The following is a 27,863-nucleotide window of genomic DNA, read 5'->3' as shown; positions in this document are numbered from 1 at the left end:
TTTGCATCTCGGAAAACAATCTACTTGAAGATTCTATTGCAGAGAATGTTTATACTTGGATCAGCGAGACTGTTGGCACTTTGTGACTAATACAGAATTTTCAATATGGTTCCATGCTGTGGCCAGGCAACCAGACTTTTGTCATTTCATAGGTCAAATAAGACGGTTAAAAAAATATATAACTGAAGTGAAAAGCAGTCATCTGGCTAATGACAAAACCACATTTTAAAAATGCCGCTCTATATATGAGGTACTGACAGTGCCATTGAATTAGCATTTTTCTTTTTAGGCATCCTCCACATATTATTGCTAACTGGGCAGCCACTAATCTTAATTGTTGGGTAAATTTGTGTAAGGAACATTACCTCATTAAAAATTGTGGAGCCAGATTGCGTATTGATATTTCTGCCCCATTGGTCTGTGGAGTATATATTGTTGCATGAAGACTAAAGAAGAGGCTCTAAAGCAGACAATCACTTTCATCAAACCTTGATGAGGAAGTGAGGACAAGATGATTTCACTGATAATAATAAGCAATTAAAAAAAATTAAATGTATGAGCATTCATCATGATAAAGAAGGTATTTGATGGAGGCAACATATAACCATATAACCATATAACAATTACAGCACGGAAACAGGCCATCTCGGCCCTTCTAGTCCGTGCCGAACACGTATTCTCCCCTAGTCCCATCTACCTGCACTCAGACCATAACCCTTCATTCCTTTCCCGTCCATATAACTATCCAATTTATTTTTATATGATAAAATCAAACCTGCCTCCACCACCTCCACTGGAAGCTCATTCCACACAGCTACTACTCTCTGAGTAAAGAAGTTCCCCCTCATGTTACCCCTAAACTTCTGTCCCTTAATTCTCAAGTCATGTCCTCTTGTTTGAATCTTCCCTACTCTCAGTGGGAAAAGCTTATCCACGTCAACTCTGTCTCTCCCTCTCATCATTTTAAAGACCTCTATCAAGTCCCCCCTTAACCTTCTGCGCTCCAAAGAATAAAGACCTAACTTGTTCAAACTTTCTCTGTAACTTAATTGCTGAAACCCAGGCAACATTCTAGTAAATCTCCTCTGTACTCTCTCTAATTTGTTGACATCCTTCCTATAATTAGGCGACCAAAATTGTACACCATACTCCAGAATTGGCCTCACCAATGCCTTGTACAATTTTAACATTACATCCCAACTTCTATACTCAATGCTCTGATTTATAAAGGCCAGCACACCAAAAGCTTTCTTTACCACCCTATCTACATGAGATTCCACCTTCAGGGAACTGTGCACAGTTATTCCTAGATCCTTCTATTCAACTGCATTCCTCAATTCGCTACCATTTACCATGTACGTCCTATTTTGATTTGTCCTGCCAAGATGTAGCACCTCACACTTATCAGCATTAAACTCCATCTGCCATCTTTCAGCCCACTCTTCCAAATGGCCTAAATCTCTCTGTAGACTTTGAAAATCTACTTCATTATCCACAACACCACCTATCTTAGTATCATCTGCATACTAATCAAATTTACCACACCATCATCCAGATCATTGATGTACATGACAAACAACAGTGGACCCAACACAGATCCCTGTGGCACCCCACTAGTCACTGGCCTCCAACCTGACAAACAGCCATCCACCATTACTCTCTGGCATGATGGTAAGACCAACTCTTAACTGCCCACAGACAATCTAAATCCTCCATTCCCTGCATATCCATATGGCTATCAAAAAGTCTCGTCAATGCCACTATCGTATCAACTTCAACCTTAAAAGGTTCCATCAAATGCCTCTTTCTGCTTGCTTTCATAGGTCAGGGCATTGAAAATAAGAATGGAAGTCATGATGCAGCTTTACAGGACCTATAGATTAGGCCGCATTTGGAGTATTGTATGCAGTTCTAGTTGCCCCATGACAGGAAGGATATGGAAGCTTTGGAAATGGGTGCAGAGGAGGTTTATCAGAATGATGCCTGGATTAGGGGGTGTTAGCTACAGGGAATGGTTGGGCAGACTTGAAATGCTTTCTCTGGAATGCTTTCTCTATAACGCTGGAGTTTGCATGGAGACCTGATAGAAGTATTTAGAATTATGAGACACATGGATATGGTAGACAGTCATTACCTTTTTCCCAGGATGGAAAAATCAAATTAGAGGGCACAGCTTAAAGGTGAGATGGGCAAAGTTTAAAGATGTGAGGGGCAAGCTTTTTACACGGAGGGTGGCGAGTGTGTGGAATGCGTTACCGGGAGTGCAGATACGACAGTGGCATTTAAGGTTGAGCCAGATACGATGGTGGCATTGAAGAGACTTTTGGATAGTTATATAGATATGCAGGGAATAGAGGGACTTATATTATGTGTAGGCAAATAAGAGTTGATCTTGGCATCTTGTTCGGCACATGCATTATTCAGCATATACTGTTCTATGTTCTGTCCTCTGCTTACTCAGTGCACCAGGATACAAAACATATATCCAAGCCTCTCTTGTACTACATAAATAAATAAATGTGTGTGGCTTGCATATCATAGTTGTTACAATAAATCTGTGCCAGATTTGCTCCTGATGCTCATTATATAATAATTAGGAATATACCGAGAATAAATATTAACATCCAAGCTAGTAGCATCCTTATTCCCCTGGGGCTCATTTCGAAGCCCTAACATCACTGAAAATATACATTTCCTTGAACACATGGGAACAAATCTGTTTTACAGTAAAAAATCACCTCTTCCCCACATGGGTGGTGGTGAAGATGCTGACTGTGTGCTTGATACTAGGATCCTTTGTTGGATTGATCATCGCAAAATGTTCTGACGTTTCTTCTTGGTGCATCCCTTCCCCTTTCATTAACCTCCACACAGAAGGAGCCCAAAAATACCAATGAGGCTCCTGAAAATTAAGTAAAAAGTTTAAGGAAGCATAACTCTAGCACATCTAATAAAGCAATGGTAGCTTTTGCTCTCTGCCCTTATTTCGCTTCATTCCATCACCATCCCCAATCCTCCCCACATTGTTTTGGAAACTTAGAACTAGATGTACATGACTTGGTATTCTACCCACCATTCAATAAGATTGCGGTTGATTTGTGACCTGACACAACATACTCGTGTTTGCTTCTTTCTCTTGATGTGCTTGTGTGAAAAATCCCACCAATATCATAGTTATATTTAGCTGTTGTCCTAGCAACAAGTGCATCTGACAGGAGAGAGTTCCAAGGTTTTACCACTATTTCAAGGTTCCAAGATTTTAGGCTATGCTCCCTCATCCTAGATTAAATCCAGCAAATACAGGTTCCAAGCACGCGTCATCTCTACTTATTATTTTGAGAACATTAATCATATCATCTATTCATTTTTGAAATGACATCCAGGGATATTCAATATTCAGGAGGGATAGACAGAAAGGAAAAGGAGGTGGGGTAGCGTTTCTGGTTAGAGAGGGGATTAACGCAATAGAAAGGAAGGACATTAGCTTGGAGGATGTGGAATCGATATGGGTAGAGCTGCGAAACACTAAGGGGCAGAAAACGTTAGTGGGACTTGTGTACAGGCCACCTAACAGCAGTAGTGGAGTTGGGGATGGCATCAAACAGGAAATTAGAAATGCGTGCAACAAAGGTAAAACAGTTATAATGGGTGACTTCAATCTACATATAGATTGGGTGAATCAAATTGGCAGGGGTGCTGAGGAAGAGGATTTATTGGAATGTATGCGGGATAGTTTTCTAAACCAACATGTAGAGGAACCAACGAGAGAGCAGGCTATTCTAGACTGGGTATTGAGTAATGAGGAAGGGTTAGTTAGCAGTCTTGTTGTGTGTGGCCCCTTGGGCAAGAGTGACCATAATATGGTTGAGTTCTTCATTAGGATGGAGAGTGACATAATTAATTCAGAAACAAGGGTTCTGAACTTAAAGAAAGGTAACTTTGAGGGTATGAGACGTGAATTGGCCAAGATAGACTGGCAATTGATTCTTAAAGGGTTGACGGTGGATATGCAATGGAAGGCATTTAAAGACTGCATGGATGAACTACAACAATTGTTCATCCCAGTTTGGCAAAAGAATAAATCAGGGAAGATAGTGCATCCATAACAAGGGAAATCAGGGATAGTATCAAAAAAAAAGATGAAGCATACAAATTAGCCAGAAAAATCAGCCTACCAGAGGACTTGGAGAAATTCAGAGTCCAGCAGAGGAGGACAAAAGGCTTAATTAGGAAAGGGAAAATAGATTATGAAAGAAAACTGGCAGGGAACATAAAAACTGACTGCAAATGTTTTTATAGATATGTGAAGATAAAAAGATTAGTTAAAACAAATGTGGGTCCCTTGCAGTCAGAAACAGGTGAATTGATCATGGGGAACAAGGACATGGCAGACCAATTGAATAACTACTTTGGTTCTGTCTTCACTAAGGAAGACATAAATAATCTGCCGGGAATAGCAGGGGACCGGGGGTCAAATGAGATGGAGGAACTGAGTGAAATCCAGGTTAGCCGGGAAGTGGTGTTAGGTAAATTGAATGGATTAAAGGCCGATAAATCCCCAGGGCCAGATAGGCTGCATCCCAGAGTACTTAATCAAGTAGCCCCAGAAATAGTGGATGCATTAGTGATAATTTTTCAAAACTCTTTAGATTCTGGAGTATTTCCTGAGGATTGGAGGGTAGCTAATGTAACCCCACTTTTTAAAAAGGGAGGGAGAGAGAAAACGGGGAATTACAGACCAGTTAGTCTAACATCGGTAGTGGGGAAATGGCTGGAGTCAGTTATTAAAGATGGGATAGCAGCACATTTGGAAAGTGGTGAAATTATTGGACAAAGAGCATGGATTTATGAAAGGTAAATCATGTCTGCCGAATCTTATAGAATTTTTGGAGGATGTAACTAGTAGAGTGGATAAAGGAGAACCAGTGGCTGTGTTATATCTGGTCTTTCAGAAGGCTTTCGACAAGGACCCACATAAGAGATTAGTATACAAACTTAAAGCACACGGTATCGGGGGTTCAGTATTGATGTGGATAGAGAACTGGCTGGCAAACAGGAAGCAAAGAGTAGGAGTAAACGGGTCCTTTTCAGAATGGCAGGCAGTGGCTAGTGCGGTACCGCAAGGCTCAATGCTGGGACCCCGGCTATATACAATATATATTAATGATTTGGACGAGGGAATTGAATGCAACATCTCCAAGTTTGCGGATGACACTAAGCTGGGGGGCAGTGTTAGCTGTGGGGAGGATGCTAGGAGGCTGCAAGGTGACTTGGATAGGCTGGGTGAGTGGGCAAATGCATGGCAGATGCAGTATAATGTGGATAAATGTGAGGTTATCCACTATGGTGGCAAGAACAGGAAAGTAGACTATTATCTGAATGGTGGCCGATTAGGAAAAGGGGAGATGCAACGAGACCTGGGTGTCATGGTACACCAGTCATTGAAAGTAGGCATGCAGGTGCAGCAGGCAGTGAAGAAAGCAAATGGTATGTTCGCATTCATAGTAAAAGGATTTGAGTATAGGAGCAGGGAGGTTCTACTGTAGTTGTACAGGGTCTTGGTGAGACAACACCTGGAGTATTGTGTACAGTTTTGGTCTCCTAATTTGAGGAAAGACATTCTTGCCATAGAGGGAGTACAGAGAAGATTCACTAGACTGATTCCTGGGATGTCAGGACTTTCATATGAAGAAAGACTGGATAGACTCGGCTTGTACTCGCTAGAATTTAGAACATTGAGGGGGGATCTTATAGTAGCTTACAAAATTCTTAAGGGTTTGGACAGGCTAGATGCAGGAAGATTGTTCCCGATGTTGGGGAAGTCCAGAACAAGGGGTCACAGTTTAAGGATAAGGGGGAAAACTTTTAGGACCGAGATGAGAAAAACATTTTTCCCACAGAGTGGTGAATCTCTGGAATTCTCTGCCACAGAAGGTAGTTGAGGCCAGTTCATTGGCTATATTTAAGAGGGAGTTAGATGTGGCCCTTGTGGCTAAAGGTATCATGGGGTATGGAGAGAAGGCAGGTACAGGATACGGAGTTGGATGATCAGCCATGATCATATTGAATGGCGGTGCAGGCTCGAAGGGCCGAATGGCCTAATCCTGCAACTATTTTCTATGTTTCTATGTCTATGTTTCTATGAAATGTCCATGAAATGTATTCGATTTTTCTTCATTTCTGTTTCTTCCTCTGATCTCCTGCTTATGACTTTCACATCTATCTATATTACTAAAAGTCTGTTCTTGACTGGTTTTGGCCATCTGTGCTGCGATTTCCGAGAGAACGCCGCCACCTTGCTCAGAGCCCCCCTCTGCCGCATGTGTGCCGAGGATTTTTCCCGTCGATTAAAAATGACAGAGATATTAATGTTTTTACAAAATTCCCCATTCTCTCTGCTGCCTCCGCTGGCGGCAGGGGGGAGGGACTATAAAACCAGGAAATGGTGTGCCACACAGTCTCTTCAAGATGGAGGAAGGCAGAGGGTCACGTTTCTCTGAGCTGTGAATAATACTGAACACATGTCTACTCAAATGTAAGTGCCCTTAGTGGTTCTAAAATGCTTGCAAAAAATGTCTATTGGTTCTAAAGCTTGCAAAAAGTGTCTCTATTGGTTCTGAAGCTTACAAAAAAAACGTCTATTGGTTCTAAAGCTTGCAAAAAATGTCTATTGGTTCTAAAGCTTGCAAAAAGTGTCTCTATTGGTTCTAAAGCTTGCAAAATGTCTATTGGTTCTAAAGCTTGCAAAAAAAATGTCTATTGGTTCTAAAGCTTGCAAAAAAATGTCTATTGGTTCTAAAGCTTGCAGAAAAATGTCTATTGGTTCTCAAGCTTGCAAAAAAAATGTCTATTGGTTCTCAAGCTTGCAAAAAAATGTCTATTGGTTCTAAATCTTGCAAAAAATGTCTATTGGTTCTAAAGCTTGCAAAAAAAATGTCTATTGGTTATAAAGCTTGCAAAAAATGTCTCTATTGGTTCTAAAGCTTGCAAAAAAATGTCTCTATTGGTTCTAAAGCTGGCAAAAATATGTCTATTGGTTCTAAAGCTTGCAAAAAATGTCTATTGGTTCTAAAGCTTGCAAAACGTGTCTCTATTGCTTCTAAAGCTTGCAAAAAGTGTCTATTGGTTCTAAATCTTGCAAAACAGTGTCTATTGGTTCTAAAGCTTGCAAAACAATGTCTATTGGTTCTAAAGCTTACAAAAGAATGTCTATTGGTTCTAAAGCTTGCAAAAAAATGTGTCTATTGGTTCTAAAGCTTGCAAAAAAATGTCTATTGGTTCTAAAATGGTTCATACTAGCACTCCAGAAAGCGCCCCCCCCCCTCCCTCCCCTGGTTGGCTTGGGTGTGTCTTGAAATTGAAAGGCACTACTTACTGCAAATGGTGGCATGAAGTTGAAAGGCACTACTTACTGCAAATGGTGGATTGGTTGCTTTGGCTTGAAGTTGAAAGGCACTACTTACTGCAAATGGTGGCTTGGGAGCTTTGGCTTGAAGTTGAAAGGCACTATTACTGCAAATGGTGGCTTGGTTGCTTTGGCTTGAAGTTAAAAGGCACTACTTACTGCAAATGGTGGCTTGGTTGCTTTGGCTTGAAGTTGAAAGGCACTACTTACTGCTAATGATGGGGGGGGGGGGGTGCATTGGCTTGAAGTTGCAAGGCACTACTTACTGCAAATGGTGGCATGAAGTTGAAAGGCACTACTTACTGCAAATGGTGGCTTGGGTGCTTTGGCTTGCAGTTGAAAGGCACTACTTACTGCAAATTGTAGCTTGGGTGCAATGGCTTGAAGTTGAAAGACATTACTTACTGCAAATGGTGGCATGAAGTTGAAAGGCACTACTTACTGCAAATGGTGGCTTGGGTGTGGCTTGAAGTTGAAAGACACCACTTACTGCAAATGGTGGCATGAAGTTGAAAGGCACTACTTACTGCAAATGGTGTCTTGGGAGCTTTGACTTGAAGTTGAAAGGCACAACTTACTGCAAATGGTGGCTTGGGAACTTTGGCTTGAAGTTGAAAGGCACTATTACTGCGAATGGTGGCTTGGTTGCTTTGGCTTGAAGTTGAAAGGCACTAATTACTGCAAATGGTGGCTTGGGAGCTTTGACTTGAAGTTGAAAGGCACTACTTACTGCAAATGATGGCTTGGGTGTGGCTTGAAGTTGAAAGGCACTACTTACTGCAGATGGTGGCTTGGGTGCAATGGCTTGAAGTTAAAATGCATTACTTACTGCAAATGGGGGTGTGGGTGCATTGGCTTGAAGTTAAAATGCATTACTTACTGCAAATGGGGGTGTGGGTGCATTGGCTTGAAGTTGAAAGGCACTACTTACTGCAAATTGTGGCTTGAAGTTGAAAGGCACTACTTACTGCAAATTATGGCTTGGGTGCTTTGGCTTTAAGTTGAAAGGCACTACTTACTGCAAATTGTAGCTTGGGTGCTTTGGCATTAAGTTGAAAGGCACTGCAAATCGTGGCATGAAGTTGAAAGGCACTACTTACTGCAAGAAGTGGCTTGGTTGGTTTGGTTTGAAGTTGAAAGGCATTACTTACTGCAAATGTGGCATGAAGTTGAAAGGCACTACTTACTGCAAGTTGTGGCTTGGGAGCTTTGGTTTGAAGTTGAAAGGCACTACTTACTGCAAATGGTGGCTTGGGAGCTTTGGTTTGAAGTTGAAAGGCACTATTACTGCAAATGGTGGCTTGGTTGCTTTGGCTTGAAGTTGAAAGGCACTACTTACTGCAAATTGTAGCTTGGGTGCAATGGCTTGAAGTTGAAAGACATTACTTACTGCAAATGGTGGCATGAAGTTGAAAGGCACTACTTACTGCAAATGGTGGCTTGGGTGTGGCTTGAAGTTGAAAGACACCACTTACTGCAAATGGTGGCATGAAGTTGAAAGGCACTACTTACTGCAAATGGTGTCTTGGGAGCTTTGACTTGAAGTTGAAAGGCACAACTTACTGCAAATGGTGGCTTGGGAACTTTGGCTTGAAGTTGAAAGGCACTATTACTGCGAATGGTGGCTTGGTTGCTTTGGCTTGAAGTTGAAAGGCACTAATTACTGCAAATGGTGGCTTGGGAGCTTTGACTTGAAGTTGAAAGGCACTACTTACTGCAAATGATGGCTTGGGTGTGGCTTGAAGTTGAAAGGCACTACTTACTGCAGATGGTGGCTTGGGTGCAATGGCTTGAAGTTAAAATGCATTACTTACTGCAAATGGGGGTGTGGGTGCATTGGCTTGAAGTTGAAAGGCACTACTTACTGCAAATTGTGGCTTGAAGTTGAAAGGCACTACTTACTGCAAATTATGGCTTGGGTGCTTTGGCTTTATGTTGAAAGGCACTACTTACTGCAAATTGTAGCTTGGGTGCTTTGGCATTAAGTTGAAAGGCACTGCAAATCGTGGCATGAAGTTGAAAGGCACTACTTACTGCAAATGGTGGCTTGGTTGCTTTGGCTTGAAGTTGAAAGACATTACTTACTGCAAATGGTGGCATGAAGTTGAAAGGCACTACTTACTGCAAATGGTGGCTTGGGAGCTTTGGTTTGAAGTTGAAAGGCACTATTACTGCAAATGGTGGCTTGGTTGCTTTGGCTTGAAGTTGAAAGGCACTACTTACTGCAAATGGTGGCTTGGGAGCTTTGAAGTTGAAATGCACTACTTACTGCAAATGATGGCTTGGGTGTGGCTTGAAGTTGAAAGACACCACTTACTGCCAATGGTGGCATGAAGTTGAAAGGCAATACTTACTGCAAATGGTGGATTGGTTGCTTTGGCTTGAAGTTGAAAGGCACTACTTACTGCAAATGATGGCTTGGGTGCTTTGGCTTTAAGTTGAAAGGCACTACTTACTGCAAATTGTAGCTTGGGTGCTTTGGAATTAAGTTGAAAGGCACTGCAAATGGTGGCATGAAGTTGAAAGGCACTACTTACTGCAAGAAGTGGCTTGGTTGGTTTGGTTTGAAGTTGAAAGGCATTACTTACTGCAAATGTGGCATGAAGTTGAAAGGCACTACTTACTGCAAGTTGTGGCTTGGGAGCTTTGGTTTGAAGTTGAAAAGCACTACTTACTGCAAATGGTGGCTTGGGAGCTTTGGTTTGAAGTTGAAAGGCACTATTACTGCAAATGGTGGCTTGGTTGCTTTGGCTTGAAGTTGAAAGGCACTACTTACTGCAAATGGTGGCTTGGGAGCTTTGAAGTTGAAATGCACTACTTACTGCAAATGATGGCTTGGGTGTGGCTTGAAGTTGAAAGACACCACTTACTGCCAATGGTGGCATGAAGTTGAAAGGCAATACTTCCTGCAAATGGAGTCTTGGGAGCTTTGGTTTGAAGTTGAAAGGCACTATTACTGCGAATGGTGGCTTGGTTGCTTTGGCTTGAAGTTGAAAGGCACTACTTACTGCAAATGGTGGCTTGGGAGCTTTGAAGTTGAAATGCACTACTTACTGCAAATGATGGCTTGGGTGTGGCTTGAAGTTGAAAGACACCACTTACTGCCAATGGTGGCATGAAGTTGAAAGGCAATACTTCCTGCAAATGGAGTCTTGGGAGCTTTGGCTTGAAGTTGAAATGCACTATTACTGCGAATGGTGGCTTGGTTGCTTTGGCTTGAAGTTGAAAGGCACTACTTACTGCAAATGGTAGCTTGGGTGTGGCTTGAAGTTGAAAGACACCACTTACTGCAAATGGTGGCATGAAGTTGAAAGGCACTACTTACTGCAAATGGTGGATTGGTTGCTTTGGCTTGAAGTTGAAAGGCACTACTTACTGCAAATGATGGCTTGGGTGTGGCTTGACGTTGAAAGGCACTACTTACTGCAGATGGTGGCTTGGATGCAATGGCTTGAAGTTAAAAGGCACTACTTACTGCAAATGGTGGCTTGGGTACATTGGCTTGAAGTTGAAAGGCACCACTTACTGCAAATGGTGGCATGAAGTTGAAATGCACTACTTACTGCAAATGGCGACTTGGGTGCTTTGGCTTGAAGTTAAAAGGTACTACTGTAAATGCACTTACTTCCTGTTTGCACTGTATATTGATTTTAGATAAAACACTACCACTTACGGCTGTGATTTTTGGCCATCTTACTCAGTCCCCCTCCGCTGAGCAGATGCAGAGAATTGTTCCCATGAATGAAAAATAAAAGTGTTATTAGTTTTTAAAAAAATGTTGAGAATCTCTCTCCTGTCAATCACTCCATGAAAGCTACACCTTTTCCGGTGGGGGGGGTGTGGGGGGGGAGGGGTTATAAAACCCGGAAATGTGGGTGTGGCTCAGTCTCTGCAAGATGGAGGAGGGAGAGGTCACGACTAGCTGTCTTTAGTGGCTTTGCACCCTACTTCAAATGGTATGAAACTGCACTTGTATTTGGTGGCCTTGCACCCTGCTAGAAGTGGTAAGAAACTGCACTTGAATTTGGTGGCCTTATACCCTGCTTGAAATAGAATTTCAAGGATTAGCCGTGAGTCAACTACCAGCCCACCAGCCGTGAGTGAGTGAGTTGCCAACACAACAGGCTTGATTGACTGAGACGCCAGCCCAAGAATCCATTTGGCGCACAATTTGTATACTAGCCCTCTGGAAACCAGTCCCTTCAGCCCACAACACCCATACTAGTGCTCCAGAAAGCCCCCCCCCCAACTGGCCACCAATATTAGAATTGATGGAGAGGTGGAATATTGCGTTGGATGACCAGCCTTCCTGTGTGATGCTGGGACCCAACGGGTCCCACTTAGTCTAGTCTCTTCTAAAATCCTGTTCCGCTGGTGATCATGTTGGTTTTTTGTGCAGAGACCTAGCCAGTGTGGAGACTTGTGGAGTGAAGACAGATGGGGTGGAGTTGTGACAGCATTGTGCTTTTTACAAGGAGCCACTTTTCAGCTCACAAGCTTTCATTGCTGTTCAAAGAGTCATTTCTATAGTATTTGTACAAAAGCTGGATATTGAGTTGTGTACAACCCCCCATTGAATTGTACACCATATTTAATAAACATACCATGTTGAGACTACAATGCAGATTGCTGCCAATGGACGACCTCTTGGACATTACCTTGAGGAATACATTGTTTTAGGATGAATGTGGTGAGAAAATAACCTGCTCCTAAATCTTTATCCCAACTGCCTACAAACTGGCCACCATTTTAATTTGGTTTGCCTTAGCACTCTAGGTGCTTACCTTTCCCTTATTGAAGATTCTAATTCAAGCTGCGATGCATTTGCACTGCCACCTGAAACTGGTGACTTGACCCAGTTGTATTCTTTATTTCAATGCCTGGACGAAGTGGACAACAAATTGTTTGAGTGCAGGAACATCAGAACTAAGGACGGACATTTGATTTTTAACTGCATACTGTAGGCTTTCTGTTTACTTTGGGAGGGCAATGTGTGCCGCAGGAGCAAGTTTTGCCCCTGTCCCACTTAGGAAACCTGAACGGAAACCTCTGGAGACTTTGCGCCCCACCCAAGGTTTCCGTGCGGTTCCTGGAGGTTGCAGGTGGTTGCCGGAGGTTGTAGGTAGTGGAAGCAGGTAGGGAGACTGACAAAAACCTCCGGGAACCGCATGGAAACCTTGGGTGGGGCGCAAAGTCTCCAGAGGTTTCCGTTCAGGTTTCCTAAGTGGGACAGGGGCATTTAAAGATTTTTTGCATTTGTATATTGAACGTAAAGTCTGGTCTCTTGTATGCTTCAGTGGATGTGTCATCATGATTGAATGAGTTCAACTTTGAGCCGGCGCAAATGCAAGTCACAGAGTCATACAGCGTGGAAACCGGCCCTTCGGCCCAAGTTGCCCACGAGAGTATAGGCAGACGATGTTTCCAATCAGGATCATTCTTCAGACTCCATTTCTCTGCTTAAATCCCTTCTTTTGGGCTGTTAAGTAACAGGGGCGACTTTGCTATCAGTAGCATGGTTTCAAGACAAATATCTCTCCCTCAATGTCTGCAACACAAAGGAGCTAGTTATTAACTTCAGAAAGTGTGGTGGAGTGCATACACCAGGCAGCATCAAAGATGCCGAAGTGGAAATTGTTAAGAGCCTCAAGTTCCGTGGTGTTAATATTACAAATGATCTGTGGAGGACCAACCACATTGATGCAACAGTTCAGAAGGGACACCACTGCCTCTACTTCCTGAGGAGACTGAGGGAAATCAGCATGTCTCCAGTGACTCTTATACATTTCTACAGATGTTCAATAGAAACCATACTTTTGGGTTGCATCACAGCTTGATTTGGGAACAGCTCTTGTCAAAAACTGCAAGAAATTGCACAAGAGACTGCATATGTTGGGAAACAAAAAACTGCTGGAGGAACTCGGTGGGCCAGGCAGCAAACATGGAGGGAAACAAATAGATGACATTTTGGTTCAGGATCCTTCTGTAGGTTATGGAGTAGTGCTGGTTATGAGTTTAGTACTTGGGTCTATACATCCAGGCACTAGTGCAGAGCTGCAAAAATAGAATAACGCATAAGTATAAACTTCATTCTTCGATCAGTAGAAATAAATTACAGTGAGGGACGAGTTTGTCTAATGACGAATGAAGTGGTAACCTCTGTCACTGAATACCCAATGTTTCTTCCTATCTTTACAGCATTATTCTTTCTAATCCACTGATCCGTTGATTAATTGGTAATGTAATAAAAATCCTTGCTTACTAGTTGTTGACCTTTCATTCCATCTTGTCCCTCCCCCGGCAACTCTAAAACATTTGTTTTGACTGTGAATTGTATAAGCATTAATTGGAGGTCAAGAGGTAGGCTTCCAAAGTTAATTAAATTATTTTATCCATTAATTTTTCTATGAGAACTGGAACGGAACCAAATTATTCTTTAAATTTTTCTTTGGAGGATGGTAATACAAGAATTACAAAGTCGCTCAGCTTGACCTTCAATCTATACAGGACATCATTCCAAACATGATGAAACACTGTGATCATGACAGATAAGCAGCAAAGGTCCACAAGAGAAGCTCATTCCCTTTCAAGCAGCAATGACAGAGGATTAATATGTGATATCTATCTGAAATCATTGACATATAAAATATACAAGTGGAATTGTTATTGAAAAAGAGGATCATTCTGCTGATGCACGAGTGCATTTCTCTTCTATCTCGTAACCTACCAAAACAAAATTGAGTTTTTAATATTATAAGGTAGAATTTAAGAACCTTAGAGTATTCTTGATATTCATGGAATATTTTTTAATAGATTGCAATTCTTAACTTTGGTGCAGAAATTTTGAAGTCTGTTTAATTTGCAAAGTTTTTTCAACTCCGAGTTTCCTTCATTTGTTTGTTATCAGCTCCACCTTTGACCCTTGATCCTAGATCAGGCACACTGGTAGTTAGAAGCATATTGGATGGGTATTGGTGTGAAAAATACCTGAATAATCAACATTTGAATGTTTCATTATGAGGATGAACCTTGAAAATACCAGAGATGTTAAAATGAAAAAAGAATGCAGGAAATGCACAGGGGCTTGCTTGTTGGCCATCTTGAAGGGCAAAAACTAGGTTAACATGTTAGTGCAACGGTCAGACAGAACTTGCATATTGTTGCTTTCTTTTCTGTTTCAGAACTGTGGCCGAGTTGCTCCTCTTATTGAATAGCGAACAGCCTGGATAGCGTGAATGTGGAGACTATGTTTCCACAAGTATGAGAGTCTAGGACCAGAGGTCATAGCCTAAGAATAAAAGGACGTACCTTTAGAAAGGAGATGAATAGTAATTTCATTAGTCGGAGTGTGGTGAATCTGTGGAATTCATTGCCACAAAAGGTTGTGGAGGCCGTTAATGGATATTTTTAAGGTGGATATTGACGGATTCTTGAGTAGTACAGGTGTCTGGTGTTATGGGGAGAAGGCAGGAGAATAGGGTTGAAAGGGAAAGATACAGTGGCTTGCAAAAGTTTTCATAACCCTTGAACTTTTCCCCATTTTGTCACGTTACAACCACAAACGTAAATGTATTTTATTGGGATTTTATGTGATAGACCAACATAAAGTGGTGCATAATTGTGAAGTGGAAAGAAAATGATACATGGTTTTCACATTTTTTTACAAATAAAAAACTGAAAATTGTGGCGTGCAAAAGTATTCAGCCCCCCTGAGTCAATACTTTGTAGAACCACCTTTCGCTGCAATTACAGCTGCAAGTCTTTTGGGGTATGTCTCTACCAGCTTTGCACAATAATCGAGCATGGCGTATAAGGAGCAAGACACATTTACACATGGCTCACACGTTTCAGGCAGCAACCATCTCCTGCATAATGGGGCATAACCATTTACTCTTAACATGGATGCAAGAGCATTGTGGTGCAGCTGATAGAGTCGCTGCCTTACAGTGGCTGAGACCCAGGTAAAATTCTGACCTCCAATGCTGTCTGTATGGAGTTTGCATGTTCTCCCCATGACCACATGGGTTCCTCCGGGTGCTCCAGTTTCCTCCCATATCCAAATGATAGACATGAGTGTAAATTTATTGCTCTCTGTAAATTGGCCCTAGTGGTTAGGGAATGGATGTAAAAGTGGGATAATATAAAATTAAGGTGAGCGTGTGATTGATGGTCAATAGACAATAGGTGCAGGTATCGAGCCAGCACCGCCATTCACTGTGATCATGGCTAATCATCCACAATCAGTACCCCGTTCCTGCCTTCTCCCCATATCCCTTGATTCCACTATCTTTTAGAGCTTTATCTAACTCTCTCTTGAAAGCATCAAGAGAGTCTGAGGCAGAGAATTCCACAGATTCACAACTCTCTGGGTGAAAACGTTTTTCCTCATCTCCGTTCTAAATGGCCTACCCATTATTCTTAAACTGTGGCCACTGGTTCTGCACTCCCCCAATATCGGGAACATGATTCCTGCCTCTAGCGTGTCCAATCACTTAATAATCTTATATGTTTCAGTAAGATACCCTCTCATCCTTCTAAATTCCAGTGTATACAAGCCCAGTCGCTCCATTCTTTCAACTTATGACGGTCTAGCTATCCTGGGAATTAATCACGTGAACCTACGCTGCACTCCCTCAATAGCAAGAATGTCCTTCCTCAAATTTGGAGACCAAAACTGCACACAATACTCCAGGTGTGGTTTCACCAGGGCCCTGTACAACTGCAGAATGACCTCTTTGCTCCTATGCTCAACTCCTCTTGTTATGAAGGCCAACATGCCATTTGCTTTCTTCACTGCCTGCTGTACCTGCATGCTTACTTTCAGTGATTGATGTATAAGGACACCAAGATTTTGTTGTACTTCCCCTTTTCCTAACTTGACACCATTCAGATAATAACTGACTTCCTGTTCTTGCTACCAAAGTGGATAACCTCACATTTATCCACATTAAACTGCATCTGCAATGCATCTGCCCACTCACCCAACCTGTGCAAGTCACCCTGCATCCTCATAGCATCCTCCTCACAGTTCATACTGCCACCCAACTTTGTGTCATCTGCAAATTTGCTAATGTTACTTTTAATCCCTTCATCTAAACCATTAATGTATATTGTAAATAGCTGTAGTTCCAGCATCGAACCTTGTGGTACCCCACTAGTCACTACCTGCCATTCTGAAAGGGACCCATTAATCCCTACTCTTTGTTTCCTGTTTGTCAACCAATTTTCGATCCATGTCAGTACCCCACCCCCAATACCATGTGTTCTAATTGTAATCTCCTATGTGGGACCTTATCAAAGGCTTTCTGAAAGTCCAGGTACAGTACATCCACTGGCTCTCCCTTGTCCATTTTCCTAGTTACATCCTCAAAAAATTCCAGAAGATTAGTCAATCATGATTTCTCCTTCGGAAATCCATGCTGACTCTGACCGATCCTGTTACTGCTATCCAAATGTGCCGTTATTTCATCTTTTATAATTGACTCCAGCATCTTATCATTATCTGAATGGTGGACCGATTCGGAAAAGGGGAGATGCAATGAGACCTGGGTGTCATGGTACACCAGTCATTAAAAGTAGGCATGCAGGTGCAGCAGGCAGTGAAGAAAGCGAATGGTATGTTAGCATTCATAGCAAAAGGATTTGAGTATAGGAGCAGGGAGGTTCTACTGCAGTTGTACATGGTCTTGGTTAGACCACATCTGGAGTATTGCGTACAGTTTTGGTCTCCTAATCTGAGGAAAGACATTCTTGCCATAGAGGGAGTACAGAGAAGGTTCACCAGACTGATTCCTGGGATGTCAGGACTTTCATATGTAGAAAGTCTGGATAGACTCGGTTTGTACTCGCTAGAATTTAGAAGATTGAGGGGGGATCTTATAGAAACTTACAAAATTCTTAAGGGGTTGGACAGGCTAGATGCAGGAAGATTGTTCCCGATGTTGGGGAAGTCCAGAACAAGGGGTCACAGTTTAAGGATAAGGGGCACCTATTTTCTATGTTTCTATCTACCCCTCTGATGTCAGGTTAACTGGTCTATAAATCCCTGTTTTCTCTCTCCCTCCTTTCTTAAAGTGGGATAACATTAGCTCCCCTCCAAACCACAGGAACTGATCCTGAATCTATAGAACATTGAAAAATGATCACCAATGCATCCACGATTTCTAGAGCCACCTCCTTAAGTACCCTGAGATGCAGACCATCAGGTCCTGGGGATTAATCAACCTTCAGTCCCATCAGTCTACCCAACACCATTTCCTGCCTAATGTGAATTTTCTTCAGTTCCTCCGTCACCCTAGGTCATCTGGCCACCAGTACATCTGGGAGATTGTGTCTTCCTCAGTGAAGGCAGATCCAAAATACCTGTTCAACTCATCAGCCATTTCCTTGTTCCCCATAATAAATTCAGCTGTTTCTGTCTTCAAGGTACCCACATTTTTCTTAACTAATTTTTTCCTGTTCACAAACCTAAAGAAGCTTTTACTATCCTCCTTAATATTCTTGGCTAGCGTAACTTCGTATCTCATCTTTTATCCCCGTATTGCCTTTTTAGTTATCTTCTGTTGCTCTTTAAAAGTTACCCAATCCTCTGGCTTTCCGCTCATTTTTGCTATGTTATATGTCTTCTCTTTTATTTTTATACTGTCCTTGACTTCTCTAGTCAGTCAGGGTCGCCTCTTTAGAATCTTTCTTCCTCTTTGGAATGAACTGATCCTGCACCTTCTGTATTATTCTCAGAAATACCTGCCATTGTTGTTCCACTGTCATCCCTGCAAGGGTCTCTTTCCAGTCAACTTTGGCCAGCTCTTCCCTCATGCCTCCATAGTCCCCTTTGCTCAACTGTGATACTGACTCTTCCAATTTTCCCTTCTCCCTCTCAAATTATGGATTAAAACTTATCATAGTGTGGACTTGGTGGGCCATGCTCAATCAATCTATCAAGCGTGTGGCTTCTGCGTGGCCACGGGAACTGCAGATGCTGAAATCTTGTGTAGAACATAAAATGCTGTAGTAACTCAACGAGTCAGTCAGCATCTCAAGCGGACATGCATAGGCGTCTTTTCGGCTGAGACCTTTCTTCAGTACAACCTTTGAGTGGCCTGTAGTCAGTGACTCAACATCTGACTCTCCAAATGTCGTTGTATCATATACAAAGTACCAAACCTGAATACTTTAAACTTGCCTGGATGAATTAGCCTCTAACAGCGCTCAAGAATCTTGATACAGATCAGGACAAAGCAACATAATTGATTGATACAGCATCGATCTTCTTTAACACTCCTTGCCTCCATTTCCAGCTCACTGTAGCTGAAATTATTGGCCAAGGCTACTTTAACAGGACCTCCATATCGTTTCAGCTCCCCAAGCCTCTTGCACCATTTACTTGATCTGTACGTCAATGGGCTAATCTTGCTCAGAGTAATATTTGAAGAGCATTTGATAGTGCAATTATCCTTGCAATGTCCTTTTCTAAACAGCACCACACTTTAGGTCTTTATACAGTCACAATTGATAATATCTCCCGACCGTTTTCTTTGGTGCGGCTGGTGACATTTGCAGTTAAAACAAACATAATTAAAAATAAATGACAGGGAAAATGTAAAAATATTTTAGAAGGTTACTTCATTGCAGATTCAAGTTAAAAGCAGCAGCGCTGGTGAGTAATGTTGTTAAATCTACCTGCAGACTAAAAATTGCTTTTTATGGAATGGAGCATGCACATTCCATCCTCACTGTATTCTTTATAAGTTAAGGGCGGTGCAATGGCGCAGCTTGGGTGCTGCCCGTGTGGAGTTTGCATGTTCTCCCGGTGACAGCAGGGATTTACTTCAGGTGCTCCAGTTTCCTCCCAAATCCCAAAGCCGTGCAGTTTTATAGGTGAATTGACCTCTGTAAAATTGCTCCCAGTGTGTTGGCAGTGGAGGAGAAAGTGGGGAAACCTAGAGCTAGTGTGAATAGGTGATCGATGGTTAGTGTGGATCTGGTGGGCAGAAGGTAGACACAAAATGCTGGAGTAACTCAACGGGACAAGCAGCATCTCTGGAGAGAAGGAATGGGATGCTGCCTGTCCCTGCTGAGTTACTCCAGCATTTTGTGTCTCCCTTCGATTTAAACCAGCATCTGCAGTCTGAAGAAGGGTCTCGACCCGAAATGTCGCCCATTCCTTCTCTCCAGAGATGCTGTCTCACCCGCTGAGTTACTCCAGCATTTTGTGTCTACCTTCTGCAGTTCTTTACTACACATGGTGGGCAGAAGAACCTGTTTCCATTCTGTATTTCTAATCTGGATCAAAATACCATATTTAAAGCTGTCCAGTTTATGTGTTACCTGTATCATCATGTTGCCACTGCACCACAAGCAGGAAACATGGGTAATGATTGCCACATAATTCTATAAGTATCTTAATTTGTAGCATTTTGGTTGAGACAGACATACAGTTTCCACTCATGAAATGAAATGAATGCATTGTTTACCATTTAATAACAGTAAAACCAAACCCTTGGAGCATATGTGAACCTTTCTTTGTTAAATTCCCGCATTCAGCCAGAGGTTCTTATTTAATGCTATTCAGTCGATTTATTTTCTGTCCATCTTGAGTTTTAAGGAAATAAAATTCATGGAAGAGGTTCTGAGACCTTGTCTAACACGCACTTCTATTATTAATGCAGTAATAAATGATATGCAGTATTTGTTTTTGAAAAGCAGTCTTCATCAGAAAAGTAATGTTTGGTTTACTTGTGTAACACTGTACCAGTTGGTGATATTATTGGAATCCAACAGTTATAGAAAGAGGTATTTCTGCGCATACAATTTACATTTTCACTTTGATTTAACTCACCTGAATATCTCATTCACTTTCACCAGGCAGATATTGTATGGGTTTGAAATAATGTAATAACCAACTGTTGCCTGTTTGCAGCAGTTTTTCTGCAAAATCCTTGACAATTAACTTCTCCGACCCTGAAACATCTGTACGTCATTAGTACATTAATTTTGGATAGATCTACATTCTCACCAAGTTTTATGCATGAAGTGCCAATTTTCTTTACTGTCGGCGATGCAGAATGAGTTTATTCCGCCTGTGGCTCAGGATGGGATTTGATAATCTATTCCCCCTCATGTTATTTATTAGCCAAAAATTGCTGTTCTTCCAATTGGTGAGAACAAAAAAAAGTGCCTTCTCCAAGAATCTGAAAATCCTGAGTCTGGGCACTTGTATTTGGGGTACTCGATCGACTCTCGTCAGCAGCGGCCTCTGCAGTCCGTCTGCGTTTTTATTATTTTATGTCTATGTTTTTATGTAGTTTTTGTTATTTTTGTTGGGGTATGTGTGTGGGGGGGTGGGGGTGGTGTGGGGGGTAACTTTTAAATCTCTCCCTGCACGGGAGACCCGACCTTTTCTTTGTCGTGTCTCCGTTGTCGTTGGGGCTGCAACGAGGAGCGGCCTCCAACAGGAAGACCGGGGGCTGTGGTGCCGACTACTCACCTCACCGTCGCGGAGCTGGCCGAGTCCAGAGCGGGTGGAGCTGTGGTGGACGCTGCTGCGACCCGACCCCCGGAGATTCGGTGGCTGCAACTGCGGGTTTGGCGGACGGTAACACCGGGAGCCCGCGGGTCCCTGGAGTGATACCGCTTTTCGGGGCTTCCGCAACGGCGACTTCTCCCGCCCGAGTTGCGGGGTTGAAGAGCTCCTGGAGCGGGGCCTTACAGCACCGCCCCGCGCGGCTTGGAATGGCGGCGGGTCTCTGCGAGCGCACGCCGGGGGCTCTAACACCAAGACCCGGTGTGTGACCCTGCATTATCCGGCGTGGCTTTAATGGCCACGGGACAATCGCCATCGCCCGCCGGGGGCTTTGACTTTGACTTTGACTCTGACATCGGGGGGAGAGTGCAGTGGAGAGAGAAGTTTTTTTGGCCTTCCATCACAGCAATGTGATGGATGTTTATGTAAATTATGTTGTGTCTTGGGTCTATTTGTTTGTAATGTATGGCTGCAGAAACGGCATTTCGTTTGGACCTCAAGGGGTCCAAATGACAATAAATTGAATTGTATTGTATTGTATTGTATTCAGTATTCACGGAATGCTGCTGAGAGGCATCCTTTTAAATTATGCCGTAGGGAGCGGCACAGCGGAGTTGTTGCCTTACAGCGGCAGAGACCCAAGTCCGATCCTGACTACAGCCGCGGTTTGTACATTCTCCCTGTGGCCGCGTGGGTTTTCCATGGGTGCTCGGGTTTCCTCCTACACTTCAAAGACATACAGGATTGTAGGCTAATTGGCTTTGGTAAAAACTGTCCCTCGCATGTAGGTCGTCGTGGCTATCCCTCGAGGTCGAAGATGATGGTCTACGTTCTGTTGTTTTTATCGACTCTCCGGTGGCTTATGTGTCCAATCCTGGCTTTGCAGTTGACAGAATGAAGACGCCTGTGCGTGTGTTTGTTTACCGTGTACTTGATGTTGCACTCCATGAAGCACACGGTCCTTCACAAATCAATCAACTAATTCCAAAGGCAAGGGAACCAAGACGATTGGAGCTGATAGATCTGTTGCAGCCTTCATCCGCCTTCACAGCCGTTGAGTTCAAGATAACTTTGTCCGCCTGGTCCGTGTAGGATAGCGTTAGTGTACAGGGTGATCACTGGTCGGTGTGGACTCGGTGGGTCGAAGGGTCTATTTCTGCACTGTATCTCCAAAGTCTAAAGCCATAAAAACTCCTGCTACATTTATATGAGAGTGTTGGCTCATGAAGACCTCAACAATATCAGGAAACATTGAAAGGTATTTGCACTTTTCCCCCCAAAATATACACACTTTGAGTTGGGGAAGCTGCATGCACAAGATTCCCCTGGGTACTGTAGCTAGTGACAGATAAAAATGTGGCCATATTCATAAACTACCATTTTCCTTTTATTTGTTTGAAGATAGGCTGCATTTTACAGATTGAGCTGTCAACATCAAACCATTCTGCAGGTTGCTATTTACTTAGCTACAGAAGTTTTTTAAGGAGAGAGTAAACCGCATAGTTTCGGTGAAGGGAAAATATTCGCCTTCCCCTGTACAATGAAGTTTTATAGTCAACTTAAAAACCTTCCAATTCAAAGTGATATTGAAAGTGATAAATGTTTGCGATTTATGACTTTTGTTCATCTCCAACCTTTGATGAGTTTTGAAAAAGATTGCTATTAAAAGACATTTGGACAGGTACATGGATAGAAAAGGTTTAAAAGCTTATGGGCCAAACGTGGGCAGGGCGTGGGTAAGTTGGGCAGAAGGGCCTGTTTCCGTACTGTATGATTCCATGACTCTAAGCCTCTCTATACCATGAAGTTTCAGTAACTCAATCTTAACGATATACGTTTTTTGCTAACTGATATTGTTTAGCAGTTTGTAAATACATTGCAATAGCTTATCAACCAGATAAGTGGTTTGGAAAAAGGAAATGAACGTTCATTAACATCATGATTTTTTTTCTTTTTGGAAGGCCTTGACTTCAGAGCTGAACATGGCTGAATCACATAGTCAGGAGTATAAGCATGAGAATGACCGCCTAGCCCAAGAACTGCAGAACGTGAAAAAGAAGTATCACAATCAGAAGCGCAAGGAACAGATGGCTAAGTATGAAATATTAATCAGTGCAGTTATGAGCTTATTGTATTTTCAAAAAATGAATGACTATACCACTTTTATCCTTTCTTCCAAGGTTAAGCAGTTACAATTTATCTGTATATAAAATATAATTTTGTTTTATTCTTCACCCACCTATCATAATGTGCCCTGTACACATATTGCTGAGCTTGATTCTAATTTCTGGACATCTAATACGCGGCTATATTTGTATTGACCTGCATCTCATTATTTCTAATGCTTTACCTTCAGTGAATGAGAAGAGATAGCAAAAAGTCTCATTACTTTACTCCCTCTGTAGGTGGGGAAGAGAGGGAATTTGTGTACTCAGTTGTTATATGAGCAGCGACAAAGGCTGTTAGTATTAACAGTATTAGCAAAAGAATAATGAAATCTCTTAGATTTAAGTTCATGGTCCATGTGCTTGAATTCTTCTGCTCTGTCTCCTTGGAGATATTGATGACAGCATCTTTTGTGACGATGCATGGTGTTATTTTACTTCTACATGCAGATTTTTCCCTCAAACAAATCATATTCCCTTATTTAACAAGTCATTTAGTCTTTGAAGGGCAGCACAGTGGCACAGTTGGTGGATCTGCTGTCTCATAGCGCCAGAGACCCGGGTTTGATCCTGACCTCCGGTGTTGTCTGTGTGGAGTTTGCACATTCTCCCAGTGACCTTGTAGGTTTCCTCCCACATCCCAAAGAGCGTGTGGGTTTATAAGTTAATTGGCCTCTGAAAATTGCCCCTAATGTGAAGGGAGTGGGATAATATAGAACAAGTGTGAATGGTTGATTGATGGCCGGTCTCAAATGGCCTGTTTCCATGCCATATCTCTAAACTATACTAAAAAAAAAACATGTTTTCCTATTGGGAATGCCATGGCCTTGTGTCTGTCCAGGCATTGTGAAGGTTCTTCACCGAAGATAATTTTTTTCTGGTGAGTGTGCCGTCTTTGCGAATATAGCAAAATGGATAAATTATTGGACGAATAATCCAGATCTTTGGAATGAGATACAAGATACAAAAGTTCAAGTCCAAATGGCAGCTGGCATTACCATCATTACAAATGGGATAGAATCAGACTGGATCTGTGAAAACAAAGCTGAGCATCTGAGGAACCTTGTGTGCTGTTAGTATCGATTGTTCCTCCCCCCCCCCCCCCCAATCAACAATGGCATCCTAGGGTTGAGCCCCCATCCTTTTATTCCTATCAAACCTGGAAACCAGGGAGCCCTGGACTGAACTTAGTAAAGGGCCTGTCCCACTTTCACGACCTAATTCACGACCTTTTTTACTTGTGGACATTTTTCATCATGCTAGAAAAACGCCCCGACCTACTTGATGCCACGAGTACCTACGATTAGCATCACGGCCTACCTACGACCTACCTACGACCTCCTACAACCTTGTGATGACCATGCTGCGAGTATGAGTCAAGGGTAAACTCGGCAGAGGTCGTGAATTAGGTCGTAAAAGTGGGAAAGGCCCTTAACTTTCCAGCATCAAATTTGGTGAACACCCACTGCTTAAAGCCAACCTGCCCCATTCCAGAAAAAAAGGTAAGTGCGATAAGGAATTGTGAAGGGAGACAAGAGCACATGGAAAACAGACAGCTTGGATCTGCATAAAAGGTGATTAATTGGTTACTATGCAAGTAATTTGCAGATTTGTTTTGAAATGTTTAGTTTGTATTGCCTTTTATAGTGTGTCCACATGGATGTTGCATTAGCCAGAAACAAAGGTAAAATGTGGCACAACTGGTGGTTGGGAAATTTACATTGCATTTATTGATATTTCAGTCATATTAGTTATGTGTTTTAAACACAACCCTCTCACTTTTCCAAAATCCAACCATTTGTCACTCTGACCTTCCACCTAAAACAAGCTGCGAGTTTCGTTAAAGCATCAGTTGCTGTGAGCTTTGAGCTATCATCATGAAGTGACAGCTTAAACTAGGAAAAAAAGATAAAGGGCACTTATTTTGCAGCTCGTATTAATTCATTTTGATGATTCTTCCATTTTTACATGAAATTTGAAAATACTAAAATTACTCAGCAGGCATCTGAGAAGAATGAGCTGAGGATATTTTAGGCCAATTATATATTTTTAACTATTCAAAAAATACATTAATGAGAAAGCAAACATTATCTAAAATACCCTTGGTCCATTTTGACATAATACTGCTTTTTTAAAGTATTTTAGATGAAAATGTTAGATACGGGACAAGATTAGCAAGTTTGCTGATGATACAAATGTGAGTGGTTTTGCAGATAGTGAAGATGGTTGTGAAAGATTGCAGCAGGATCTGGATCGATTGGCCATGTTTGATGGAATTTAATACAGAGAAGTGTGAGGTGTTGCATTTTGGGATGTCGAACAAGGGCAGGACCTACACAGTAAATAGTAGGCCTCTGGGTAATGTTGTAGAACAGATGGATCTAGGAGTACAAGTGCATAGTTCCATGAAGGTCGAGTCGCAGGTAGATAAGGTGGTCAAAAAGGCTGTTGACATTTTGGCCTTCATCAGTCAGAGTATTGAGTATAGAAGCTGGGAGGTCATGTTGCAGTTGTATAAGACGTTGATGAGACCACATTTATAATATTGTGTTCAGTTCTGGCACCATGTTATAGGAAAGATATTGTCAAGCTTGAAAGGGTTCAGAAAAGATTTACGAGGATGTTGCCAGGACTAGAGGGTGTGAGTAGTAAACACTGCCCAGTCCATCATCGGCTCTGACCTTCCTTCCATCGAGGGGATATATCACAGTCGCTGCCTCAAAAAGGCTGGCAGTATCATCAAAGACCCACACCATCCTGGCCACACACTCATCTCCCTGCTACCTTCAGGTAGAAGGTACAGGAGCCTGAAGACTGCAACAACCAGGTTCAGGAATAGCTACTTCCCCTCAGCCATCAGGCTATTAAACCTGGCTCGGACAAAACTCTGATTATTAGCAACCACTTTCTGTTATTTGCACTACCAGTTTATTTATTCATGTGTGTATATATTTATATCATGGTATATGGACACATTTATCTGTTTTGTAGTAAATGCCTACTATTTTCTGTGTGCTTAAGCAAAGCAAGAATTTCATTGTCCTATACAGGGACACATGACAATAAACTCACTTGAACTTGAACTTGAGCTATAGGGAGAGGTTGAGTAGGCTGGTCCTCTATTCCATGGAGCTCAGGATGAGGGGTGATCTTATAGAGATGTTCAAAATCATGAGAGGAATAGATCAGGTAGATGCACAGAGTCTCTTGCCCATAGGGGAATCGAGGACCAGAGGACACACAGTAGCTTTAAGGTGAAGGGAAAAAGATTTAATAGGAATCCGAGGGGTGAATTGTTCTCACAAAGGGTAGTGGGTGTATGGAACAAGCTGCCAGAGGAGGTAGTTGAGGCGGGGACTATTCCATCGTTTAAGAGATAGTTAGGTACATGGGTAGGACAGGTTTGGAGGGATATGGACCAAGGGCAGGCAAGTGTTGGCCAGTGTGGGCAAGTTGGGTCGAGGGCCTGTTTCCACACTGTATCATTTTATGACTCTATGAGTTCAACTAGGATGAAGTAACAACGTCATGAGTAACAACACAATCAAATGAAGCGAATTGGATGATGTGGAATTGAGTACAATTGTAGGAATGGGTAGAGAATGGCCCATCGTCTGTATCTGGAGTATGTTAGTGCGGGTGGGCTTTGTAGGTAGTGAGTTCAGACAGTAAACTAGGTCAAGAACAATTTGACCCAATATCTAAAGTTTAGGAGGCTTCCTGGGGGATATGTAAGCTGCAATAAGGGTGACTTTGTTTTGTCAATACCCCAGTTTAATAATTACTACGGTGTCAAGTGAGTTAACAGCATTAATTATTTATAATAGCTGGTTCCCTCAGGCTCAAGGATGACTAACCCATGCAGCAATGTGCAACAACCACTGGTACATTGATATAAACGATGTACTGTATTATGGAAGACTGAAATGAAAGGAGGATTGTACCATACTATGCTTAAATGTTGCGAGGAAAATCGTGCCCTTCCAACAATAAATATCCTTAAATTCTTAAGCAGTGCAAGACCTCTGAGCTATTTGTCAAATAAAGATGTTACTTTCTGGGCAGCGGATTTCTAACATAGCGTGCATTATTGTGGCACTATATTCGCAGTGTAGGAAAGAATAAATAATTGATGTTCTTGTGGGAACAATATTATTCAATTAGTGTGAATGCAAGCTGTCTGGACTCCAACAACACATAGGCAAGGTCATGGGTGTAGATAGGCATGAGGAGAGGCAATTCAAAATAGTGATTAGTAAGTGCAGGACAATGACAGCCCTCTCATGTGTTAATGATGAGTACTTTCTGCACTTTGTCTTGGACATAGCAACTATCAGCATCAGACATCTACACAACATTTACTTGTCATAAAAGAATTGCTGTAATCAGACTGAGCTTCCTCCAAATTGAACATTGTCTTTCCTATGCCGTATTTGAGAAAATTTAACTCAAGCTTAAAATAAATTGCTTACTGCAGAATATGATGGAATTGTTTTGCAAGGGTAGAGAGCCAGAACCTTTTTCTCAGGCTGGAAATGTCCAACAATAGAGAGCTTAGTTATAAGGATGGAGATGGAGATATGTGGGGCAAGTTTTTACACACAAAGTAATGTGGGTCTGGAACGCTTTGCCAGTGGTGGAGGCAGATACGAGTGGTGTTTAAGAGGCTTTTAAATAGGCACATGAAAGTTCAGGGAATAGAGGGATATGGATCATGTACAGGCAGGTGAGTTGCTGATAGAGGCAGATATGATAGTGGCATTTAAGAGGC

General features: G+C 42.2%; 1 protein-coding gene across 1 annotated transcript in view; it reads left to right on the top strand.

The window, feature by feature from the left end:
- The window catches only part of cfap58 (cilia and flagella associated protein 58), a 187,453-nt gene that overhangs the window by 78,069 nt on the left and 81,521 nt on the right, over nt 1–27,863 (top strand). The window contains exon 17 of the mRNA XM_033034013.1: nt 22,889–23,022. Coding sequence (XP_032889904.1) covers nt 22,889–23,022 — 134 coding nt within the window. The remainder of the gene's footprint in view (nt 1–22,888; nt 23,023–27,863) is intronic.

This window comes from Amblyraja radiata, chromosome 15 (assembly GCF_010909765.2).
Source record: "Amblyraja radiata isolate CabotCenter1 chromosome 15, sAmbRad1.1.pri, whole genome shotgun sequence".
Classification (NCBI taxonomy): domain Eukaryota; kingdom Metazoa; phylum Chordata; class Chondrichthyes; order Rajiformes; family Rajidae; genus Amblyraja; species Amblyraja radiata.
Note: the sequence above shows the minus strand (reverse complement) of the source record. Positions and strands in the feature narration are given on the sequence as shown.